Source organism: Podarcis erhardii, assembly GCF_964252035.2.
Source record: "Podarcis erhardii genome assembly, chromosome: 8".
NCBI classification, from domain to species: Eukaryota; Metazoa; Chordata; class Lepidosauria; order Squamata; family Lacertidae; genus Podarcis; species Podarcis erhardii.
This window is the reverse complement of record NC_138499.1, coordinates 61,507,458-61,518,888: the sequence shown is the minus strand read 5'-3', so window position 1 is coordinate 61,518,888 and position 11,431 is coordinate 61,507,458. Positions and strand designations below refer to the sequence as shown.

General features: G+C 44.0%; 1 protein-coding gene across 1 annotated transcript in view; it reads left to right on the top strand.

Annotated features, from left to right (window-relative positions):
• The first annotated feature begins 1,137 nt into the window (after positions 1-1,137).
• Positions 1,138-11,431, top strand: part of RANBP9 (RAN binding protein 9) — a 28,318-nt gene continuing 18,024 nt past the window's right edge. Inside the window, exons 1-3 of the mRNA XM_081873512.1 lie at positions 1,138-1,745; positions 6,897-7,008; positions 11,150-11,202. Of these exons, the coding sequence (XP_081729638.1) occupies positions 1,289-1,745; positions 6,897-7,008; positions 11,150-11,202 (622 nt within the window). The 5' untranslated portion in view covers positions 1,138-1,288. The remainder of the gene's footprint in view (positions 1,746-6,896; positions 7,009-11,149; positions 11,203-11,431) is intronic.

The following is an 11,431-nucleotide window of genomic DNA, read 5'->3' as shown; positions in this document are numbered from 1 at the left end:
CTGTTAAGAGAACAGAACCAATTCTGACCCCTCCCCGCACCATGTTCACTATATAAATAAGTTTCCCTACCCCTCCTCTCTCTTCTTCCCTGACCCCATACTGAGTACAAAACTAATGTCTCATATCAAATGTAACTGATTTGTAGAAAACACTTTACAACCTGAAAAGGAGACAATGCATGTACTTTCGTAAACCAATAAAATCTTTAATTATTTTTTTAAAAGAACCAATTCACCTTTGGCAGCAACCTAGCACATTGAACAGCAATCTTGATTTTCCTTAAAATACCATTTATTGGCAAATCCTGCGAGAGGGAGGCAAGGAGTCTCCCACCCATCCCGTTGCTGGATCCTTATGGAAGTAATAACTGGATTGTAAATTGGGATTAAAATAAGGTTGCGACGGTGAGTGGGCATACTTGAAAGCAAACAACGTCTAAAAAAAATCAGCAGGGTTGACTGCAGAGAAAAATGTGCTCCGGATGGGAACGTTGATATGAAATAAACACTTTAAGTTTCTCTTTCAAAAAGGAAACGTGGGTTAAAGCGGCGGCGCCCCCCACTCACTCTCTTGCTCTGGCTTCCCTAAGTTTTCCGAGTTACGTCACTGGATCCAGCCCCCTTTTCCACAGGTGACACGGGGCTGGAGGGAGGGAAAGAGGGCTTTACGTCGCGCACAAAGACAGCCTCCCAGAAGCGCTCTGGGCCGGCGCCGTCAGCAGCAGCAGCAGCGAGGCCGTTTCGCCGAAGGCGCCTGAGGACCCCCGCCCTCAGCTTCTTCAGAAAGGAAGCTCCGCCCCTCGGCTCCCTACGCCGCCACGCAGCTCAGCTGACTGAGGAGGACGTTCGGCGGCGGCGGCGGCGGCGGTAGCAGCCGCACAACCACCGCCGTTGCTGGCAGCGTCCGCAGCGCAATAAGTAACAGCGCCTGGGGCTGCCAACTCTTTCTCTCTCTCTCCCGCGCCCCCCCCCCCGCCCCCAAGCTCTCGCGCGCCCCGCGTCAACATCGCCGCGCGCAGCTTCCCGAGCTCGAGGCCAGCCGCTGCACGCACGCGCCGGCTCGTCATCGGCTCCGTCTGTTTCCAACCCCCCTGCTCGCCTTCGCGCGAGCTCAGTCGGGTCCCTCAGCCGAAGAAGCGGAGCCTCTCTTCGCCGCCGCCGCCGCCTCTTCCTTCTTCCCCGGGTCTCACTCCGGTTTGGGGCTTCCTCTTCCCGTTTTATATTATACTACACCTCCTTCAAGCCGCCTCTCGGTTCACTTGGGACAGCGGACGAGGAGGAGGCCGGCATGTCCGGGCAGCAGCAGCAGCAGCAGCAGCAGCAACTCCCGGCGACGGCTCCTCAAGCCCCGGGCAACCCTACTCCCTCACCGGCCTCGGCCGCTCTCCTGCTCCACCCGCCGCCGCCTCCCCCGCCGCCGCCGGCCACCTCGGCCCCGCCGCCGCCCCCTCCTCCGCCCGCTATCGCCGCCGCCGCCGCCGCCACCACAGCCGCCGCCGCCGCCTCAGCTGGGCCCATGCCTGCCGGGAGCGGCGGCGGCGGCAGCAGCAGCAGCGCCCCGGCGCCCTTCCCTCACGGCGGCGACCCGGCCCTGAACGAGCAGGAGAAGGAGCTCAAGCGGCGCCTCAAGCGGCTCTACCCGGCCGTGGACGAGCAGGAGACGCCGCTGCCGCGCTCCTGGAGCCCGAAGGACAAATTCAGCTACATCGGCCTCTCGCAGAACAACCTGCGCGTCCACTACAAAGGTGAGAGGGACGGAGGGAGGGCGAGGCCGAGGCCGCCGCCATCCCCAGGCCCCCTCCGCCTCTTCCTCCGAAAGGCAGGCTGAGAAACTCCCCGGGAAGCTCTGAACGTCTCCCCCGAAACCGCCGGGAGGCTTCGGTTGCTGACCCCGAGCCTAGACTTGCTGACCCCGCACCCCGCTTTCCGAAGACGGCACACCAGTTGGGCCAGTACATATTCCCCTCCCGTGACTGGAGCAGAATAATCCTTTCTCTCCTTCGCCAACCCTGGTCGTTGGAGGAGTCCCTCAGTCCCCCCCCCCAAAAAAAAACCACATTATTTTTCTTTCCATCCCCGGCAGACAATGCTGACGCCAGTCCTGCAAGCTCCCCAACTCGCCCACAGATAGATCTGGTGGCACCTGCTCTCCCCCCTCCCCAGTTAACTCCTTCCTTGATCCTTTCTGTTTTTCTTTCTCTACGCCCCCCCCCCTCTCCCAATACCACCTCTTTGAGCAATCAGGCTTGTTCCGGAAGCTAGGCCTCGGATTACCTTTTAGTCAAACCTTCACTCCTATGATCTTAGGGTGGCGTGTATATATGTGAGTAAATAAAGACATTTGGGACTTTAATTTGAGGTCATGGCTCTTCTACCCCACCCCCACCCCAAATCTCACAGATCCTTTCCTTAGTGGGGGAACAGAAGCATCTTGAGAAGGAACCATCATGGAGGAGGGGGAAATGTAGAAAAATAGAACAACAGGAAATAGCTCTCATTGGGTCTTCCGAAGAATTTAGACAGCCAAGTGGAGACAATCTGGCTTTATCCCTCCCTCCTTGGTTGTCTCTCTCAACTGGTCTCAAATATGTAAGGGACACTCGAAGGATCCTTTGCTTTCTGGTTTGGGGGAAGAGGATAAACAAACTCAGCCATCAGTTCTCTTGTTGAATAACAGCTTGGGGTCAGGGGAGGAGAAAAGCAAGTCAGTCACTGTGACGTGTCCAATTAAAAATAACCAGTTATGGCAAGAAATGTGTGTTTGTTTAGCAAAAGTGCAAAGGTCAATACAAGTTGGAAGAACAAATGTAAAACTACTGAGCATGGAAAAGTGAGGAAAATAGGTTAGAAAAACATTGTTTGTTTCCAGGAATTCAAAATGTTTATCACATTACAAGTAGCCCCAAAATATATTTTGACAGATTCCCCCCCCCCTTATGTTCACAAGCAACAGTGGGGTGTATTACTTTATCAAATAAAAGAAAGTGAATTTTCTGCTAGGGTGGGGGTTTCTTGTAACAGATTGTTTTTTTCCCTGCAGCTTCTGGAAATGGCATACAAAACCAGATGCGATTTTAAATAGAGGAGGTGGCTGGTTAATGTGAATCTAGAAAAAAATATACCGATTGTATATGAAGCTGTTTATAGAGTTGGCAATGAAAAGCAGGTTCTTGTAAGATTATAAGATGAGTATAGAAGGGCAGTAGGAAGCCTTCAGTGTAGTTAGACTTGGAAGAGTATAAAATGTTAAAATTGAAGTAAAATTACTGATGAACACAAAGGAATCTAAACCCAGAATCTAAAATTTCCCAAGCCCTCTGCTTAGGATGAGTGTCATTCTGCTCTGTTTTTTTTGTGTTTGTGTGTGTGTATGTTCATGCATGCATGCACTGTGTTGTATGGAAACACTGTATATAAGAAAGTTGCAGGCATTACTTTGAACTTCCTGTTAGGTTCATGTGTGTAATGCTTTCAGCTTCTTTTTTGCTTGCTAAGGTATGGTTATTATGTAGTGGCCTACACTTTGGGGATTAATTTGTGGTTGTCTCAACTATCACTTTTGTTGTTGCTTTGTGTTACCTTGTGTGGTACTTTCTTAGTATAGAATACTTATGTCTTATGGCTTGACTTAATGTAAAACTATATTTAGTGGCGTCTTTTTTCTTGTGCTGCAATGCTCAGAAATAATATTGCACTGCACAGCATTGCTCAGAAATAGTAGCATATTTCTCTTTCTTCAGAGCTTACAGTGAGCTGTGACCACAACTGTGGAGAAAAAGGGACAGCTTCATAACTTACTATTCATAGACCACTTTGTAATTACTGTTACTGAAAAATACCTTCAGTTTACTTAGAATGTGGAGGGGAGGTCTTTGAAGCTTTGACTAGCTGGGCAGGTAGGCATCGCTGAAAACCAAGGGCCTGTATCTGATAAGACTTGATTTGCTTGGACCTAAATAAGAAAATGGTGAAATGCTTTTCTTTTTCCATTATGTGGGATTGTGATATTTCTAGTTAGAAAAGCAGTTTCTTCATGCAAGCAGCAGCCCCACTGTCATTTAGAATATTTAGAAAAATAACTTGCACAGTGACTCAAGTGTTAGAATAATAGAGAATATCTATTAGGAGAAAATGTTATTTGAGTTTTGCATATAATGAAATTTCTGAAAAGTTCAGTGCTTAATCAGTTATTGCTTTGGCAGTTAGTCATATCAACTTAAGGACAAATTTTCTAAAAGTAAACTATTATAATAGCATTCTTTGCTAAACTCTAGATAGGATCACATAAAAGTATGAAATTGGTCAGTGGGTGAGACCTCTATTGCCAGGTTTTCATGTAGAATATGGCTGGGATGGATAGTAGTGCAAGAATTTATGAATCTGTTCCTGTGCATCTATGTAATGTACAGTAGTGAGGAAGTTTGCTCATCTTTCAAGAAGTTACAGTTAGAATTGCATGAGTTCTATATTTCATGGTGCCTACATTAATTTTCAGATCATTTAAGTGTAAATCCTGTTTGTTAAATCCTATCCATCTCAGCATTGACTCTTAATGAACTGATAATATAGTTAGCTTTGGGACATTCATAAATGAAATGAAAACACTACTTAAAAATTGCATTCTACTTTATATAGTGTAGATATTAAAATACATATATGGAAACAGATGCAGGGGGACAAGTTTCTTCTGCACCCTGAATAACATAAATAATGCATTTTAATACATAAATTACTAGGCCCTGAACTGAATGCTGATTGTTTTGCTGTAACTCGTGTGGGCTGCCTGCTCTGTTTTTGTTTTCTAAGTACCCACATGCTATGTGCTTAAACATTTGGTGTTTTATTTTTCTTTTAGTTTGTTCTACACCTAATCTACTCCAAAGGGGGGGGGGCGAAGCTTTGTAAGTGTCACATGACTCAACAAATTAGCACTGTTCACAACCCTACTCATAATAAATGGAGGAGAGGGTTTTCCTAATGTGACACAAGAATTGACCAATCAGTGCTGTGTAATCTACCTTTAGCTCCAAACTAGAATAACAAGTTTGCTCTAAGAACAAGGTACATGTGTTTTAAGTACAGTGATTACCGTTCATAGTGGGCTTGCACAACTGCTTGTACCCTCAAGTTGCAATCCTGTGCCTACTTACCTAAGAGTAAGTACCATGGAATTTTGCAGGAGTTACTACTTCTGAGTAAACATCCATAGGATTGTTTGTTTTTTAAGTTGTAAATCCAGTAATATGTTTGTGTTAACATTTTCTAAGTTTGCTGAGACACAGCTGAATAACATATACAAAAATGCATCTTTGTTGGATGACATGCTGAAATATTATTTGATTGATCAAATAATATATTAAAATAAGTATTTTATTTAACCCTTTCTTCACAGTAAATAAGGAACTATGGAGAAACTAGATAATTCATTGCTGATAGGATAATGATTTATATCTGTTGAACCACTAATTTAAAAATATTTGATGTTCAATGCTGATGGAATATTTTTATATAACAGATGTCAAAGCGAAAGATGATACAAAACTTAGTGGCAGTAGTCTTCTATGTTTTGCTTCGGACAAAGTTCCAGTTCACTCACTGATACGTTACTCCAGTGCAGAGGAAGAAGGGTTGCAATCAGATATCAAAATAAGGAAAACATTTCCAGACTGGGGCAAGGGTTGCCTGTGTGGTGCCCTCTAGATGTTGCTGCAATTTCTAATCCCTGATCTGGGACTGATGGAAGTTGTAGTCCAACAACATCTGAATGACACCGTGGTAGCAGTATTCTTAAGAGGGTTTCTTCTCCATTCTTCAGAGAGTAGCTGGAGGTGGGGAGACAGAAAAAGGTCCTTAATCTCAGGGTCGTGGGTTCAAGCCCCAAGTTGGGCTAAAAGATTCCTGCATTGCAGGGGGTTGGACTAGATAACCTTTGTGTTCCCTTCCAGCTCTACAGTTCTATGATTCTACCCAGTGCTTTTTTTCTGGGGGTACGCAGGGGTACACACACCCTTAAACATTTTGTGAATCTTAAGTTTGGCCTCATTGAGGGGCAGTATTTCAGTATGAGTAGGAAAATGAGAGTACCCCTAAACATTTTTTAAGAAAAACACTGATTCTACCAGAGCTTTTCATAATACTCTGACAGCTGATGCTTAGGTTCAACTTTGAAAGTATATGCAGATGTGGGAGTAACCCCAAATTTTTAAGATTCTGTATTTCTGAGTGAGATGATACGCAGGTATCAAAGTAACTCCTATGTCTGCAGATACATTCAGTGATCAGTCTAGATACTGGTCTGGGAAATACAACAATTCGCTTTTCTCGGTGGCAGATGCAAATGCCTGTTTTTCTGTCAAGGCTACTTAAAAACTCGTATTCTCTAATTTGACAAGTCCTTGATGCAGAAACCAAGTGTCACAATATCAATACACTAGGAGTGCAATCGTGTGCACAGCTAGGATGATTAAATCCTGTTGAAGTCAGTGGGATTTAAGCAGCATATGTGCACAATTGCAGCTCAGATTATTAAAAACCATGTTGCATAATGCAGATATGTGGTTAAGCAAAATGTATGATCAAACATGATGAAATTTGGACTACAGATTGTCTGATGTGAGGCTACATATCAAGTGGGACCAGACTTGGAGCAATGGAACTCTGTAAATAAACCTTCAAAACTTACCAACCTGCACATTTTACTAGCCCGCTAAAAGGCTAGTAAAATGGACCAGTCATTTGATCGGTTTTGCAGTGGATTTAGTATTGATTCCTAGGCAGGTGCCAATAGGATGTCTGGAAATAGTTAAGTGAATGTTTCATTTCCTAACTGTTTCATTTACAATCACACTTCTTTTATTATATGAAGTAGTAAATGTGTATTTTAATATATTTTTCAGGCCATGGAAAAACTCCAAAAGATGCTGCTTCTGTTCGAGCTACTCATCCCATACCTGCAGCTTGTGGAATATACTATTTTGAAGTTAAAATTGTCAGCAAAGGAAGAGATGGGTAAGGTTTGAGTGCACCTTTGTTTCAGAAACAATTTAATTTATACAATACATCTATTTCTGCTAAAACAATAATTTAGTGTTCATGTTGAAAAATGTCCAGATTCTACTTTCTGTTCAGATCTGGTAAAAGTAGTAGATATTTAATCAAGCTCTCTCCACATGTTTAAAATTTAATCCTAGTAATAGATTTTAGAGTTGCAGACCCAAGTTTCCACAAATAGTCTAGAGAAATCAAATTCTCGATTCACTTTTGGCATGAAAGGTTACAATTGAATTTTAAGCAGACAATTCATTTCCATTGATAAGTATTTACTGTAACAGTCTGATGGAGTCCAGAATTGCCTGAGTTGTATTCTTTGCTGGCCTTTATGAACATAGGAACAGCACCTTGGCACTCCTTAGAGTGTTAGTAAGCAGAGTATAGTATTCTTCGGGTTTCCTTTCACTGTGATAATATTTTAGTGAATTTAGATGTTGCCACTCATTTTAAATAGTTTACTGAAGTATAGAATGTGAAAATTCTGATCTCTCTGATTGGAATTGATATGTCTTACTCTATAATCCTGCTTATCTAGCATAACAGAAAGTTAATATCTAGGACACAAATTGATCATGGCTTTCACAGATTGTTTTGGTGGCATCTTTTTCTGGGACACTGATGTTGAAAAGTCTCAATTGCTGCCTGATTTAAAGAACCAGTCTTAGAAATATTATAACTGGAGTGCAGAACTGAAGTTGATAATTCCAGCATGGGCAACAATGAGTTTCAATTAGTAATTGCCTTTGGGAGAATCTCAAAGAAGTAATCTCGGAATAAGACTTATTCTGACTAAAAGGCTCTCTATGCCGATAAAGCCATTCATACCGCAATGTTTTAACACCTTAATGTTTTGCATTGTTAGAGTCAAAACTGGCATCTGTGGTGGAGGCTATAATATGAAGTAGCTGTTTTAGATGAATTTGGAAGACCTAAGGTGAAGTAGGGACGCGGGTGGCGCTGTGGGTTAAACCACAGAGCCTAGGACTTGCCGATCAGAAGGTCGGCGGTTCGAATCCCCGTGACAGGGTGAGCTCCCATTGCTCGGTCCCTGCTCCTGCCAACCTAGCAGTTCGAAAGCACCTCAAAGTGCAAGTAGATAAATAGGTACCGCTCCAGCAGGAAGGTAAATGGCGTTTCCGTGCGCTGCTCTGGTTCGCCAGAAGCGGCTTAGTCATGCTGGCCACATGACCCGGAAGCTGTACGCCGGCTCCCTCGGCCAATGAAGCAAGATGAGCGCCACAACCCCAGAGTCGGTCACGACTGGATCTAATGGTCAGGGGTCCCTTTACCTTTAAGTTGAAGTATGGGTCTGGTGACTATGGTCGATTCCAGATCTTCCTATCTGCAAAATGTGAACAGATAGGATCTGTTGCAATGTAGTTACGATAGTGGTTGAGGGTGTGACAATAGGTTTGGATTGTAAAGTGCTGTATGGATAACACAATAAGCACCTACGTATACCGTATTTTTCGTCCTATAGGACGCAGTTTTCCCCTCCAAAAATGAAGGGGAAATGTGTGTGCGTCCTATGGGGCGAATGCAGGATTTCGCTGAAGCCTGGAGAGCGAGAGGGGTCGGTGCGCACCGACCCCTCTCACTCTCCAGGCTTCAGGAAGCTATCCGCAAGCCTGGGGAGCCCGCGGGAGTTCCCACAGGGCTCCCTAGGCTTGCGGATAGCAGCCTGCTGCCTGAAGCCCAGGGAGCGCAGCGCTGCACACCCTGGGCTTCGGGCAGCTTTCGGCAAGCCTTGGGAGCCCCGCGGGACTCCCAAAGCTTGTGCACAGCAGCCTGCAGCCCGAAACCTGGGGAGCGCAGTGGAGTGCACCCCGGGCTTCCGGCAGATATCCGCAAGCCTGGGGAGACTGGTGCGACTTTCTGCGGGGCTCCCTAGGCTTGCGGATAGCAGCCTGTTCTGGGGGCTGGGGTCGGGGGAAGCTCGGGCTTCCCCTGCCCCAGCCCCGCGTCTGGGGGGGGAATAATTTTTTTCTTTACCCCCCCCCCAAAAAAAACTAGGTGCGCCCTATGGGCTGGTGCGCCCTATGGGGCGAAAAATACAGTAATTCACAGCTTTTGTAGATATGGGCGAGTGCTAGAATAGCTGAAAGTCAGTACAGTCATACCTCGTGTTGCGTCCGCTTCATGTTGCGTCTTTGCACGTTATTTCCCGTGGCAACCTGGAAGTACTGGAATGGGTTACTTCTGGGCTTTGCTGCATGCGCAGAAGCGCTAAATCATTCTTCGTGCATGCGCAGAAGCGCCAAATTGCAGGCGCAGCACTTCAAGTTGCATTTCACATTATGGGCGGGCCTCCGGGACGGATCCCGTCCGTAACATGAGGTACCACTGTATGGCAATGCTGATTTTGGACTTGGATCTTAAACATTAACTTTGGTTATCCTGGATTCAGTGGGTATACCTGGTCAGTTTGCTACCTTCCATCCTGTATTTGTCAATGGTAAAACAGGAATATGTTAACTACAGTGGTACCTTGGTTCTTGAACAGCTTAGTTGTCGAACAAATCAGTTCCCGAACAACGCAAACCTGGAAGTAAGTGTTACAGTTTGCAAACGTTTTTCAGAAGCCGAATGTCCGATGCAGTTTCCACTTGAGTGCAGGAAGCTCCTGCAGCCAATTGGAAGTCGCGCTTTAGTTTTTTGAATGGTTTCGGGAGTCAAACCGACTCCTGGAACGGATTACATTCAAGAACCAAGGTACCATTGTATATCAAAGTAGCATTAAGAGGCTGAATTATGGATATATTTTGAAGAGTAGAATTATTACTGAAATGAATTTCATGTTCCTATAGTTCATTGCATTTACCTGAAGAAAATTGATTAATCAGACATGAATTGCCATAGTGATTGTATCTAGAGGTATACTTGATCAGCTATTGGAGCTTGATGTGTCTCATTCATGCCAGTTTTTATGTAGCTAACAGTATGTGGATCATAGACTGTGGGTTAGGATCTGGGAAGAACTACACTCACAAAGGTTCCTGATGTTTTCTACAGCTTGGTAGAAATTGTAATAGGTTTGCCTAAAATGCCTTGTAATTGTGTAATCCTGCATGTTTACTCAGAAGTAAAACCCACTGAATTCAGTCTGGCTTACTCACAAGAAAGTAGGTGTAGGATTTTAACCTCAGTAGTTTAATTTTTACTCCTTTTTATTGTCTCCTATTCATTGCATTTCACAATGTCCCTATACTTCCAAGAGGTATTACATAACTTGTTTTCTTCATGCTGGAATATGTTCCCTTGTTAGGAAGAAGCTCCTTTACTCTTTCTCTTCTTCCTTAGTTTGTTTTCTCTTAAGCTATAGCCTTACCAGCTAACAGTCCATGTCTGATGATGACACTTTATCTTAGAAATGCTGACATGCTGCATTTCATTTGTGTATTGATCTTGCTGAGACATTAGGCAAGCTCTTTGAGGAAAATGCAGAAAACCCTGTTTAGCTAACAGGGTAGTGGGGAATCAGAGCTTGATGGATAGGGATGTTGGGGACCCCTAATCAGCTTTTCTTCTCCTGAAAGTATCACTTTCTGTTGTGGATATTGAAAAAATAAAGTAACAAGTGGCTTTGTGCAATTTTTTCTTAGTGTTGGTTTGAGTCCCACTGGGTCTAAAAAAAACTTACAAGAAGAAATAAGCTTTCCATTTCCTCTTCCTGTTTGTAGTATAGCCTACTACTTTGGCCAGTCCAAAGACTATTTTGGCCAATCCATGCCCATCTACCAAATCACCTGCTATTGGGTTACAAAAGCAGTGTAACCAAAATGCAAGTTTTTTCTTAATATTGTTCTTTTCACATGCATAGAAACATCCTGCATTTGCATTGGCCCAAGTTTACAGAAGCCAGTCCAGATTGCTTACACCACAAATCTAACTTCACACCTCTCAATGAAATGTGTATCTAGTACCTGTCAAAAGAGCATGTGTGATATATTGTGCTATATGAGAAAATGACTGTTAAATTGTCATGCCAATCCATACCTCTTTAATTCAATAGTAGCGAATAGATTTTCTTGCAATGTTGCTGTTTTGAAGTGGTCATTTGAAATTCAAAAGGGATAAACTTTTTTTTTCAATATTACAGTTATATGGGGATTGGGCTCTCTGCTCAAGGTGTGAATATGAACAGACTACCAGGTATGATAAGAAATCATTGTTTTGTTTTAAAACATTGCTTTATTCCTGTGAGATGCTGATCAGTACATCTTTTTTAGATACTAATCCAGATAACCTGTAAAAACCTTAAAACCCTGTCGCTAGCATTTTGTAAGTTACGCCCGCACATGTGAGTGTGGGGTTTGTAAAAATGCTCTCCAAGCAAGAAAAATACTCCAGCTGACACACCCGTCACTTAATAAAGTTATCC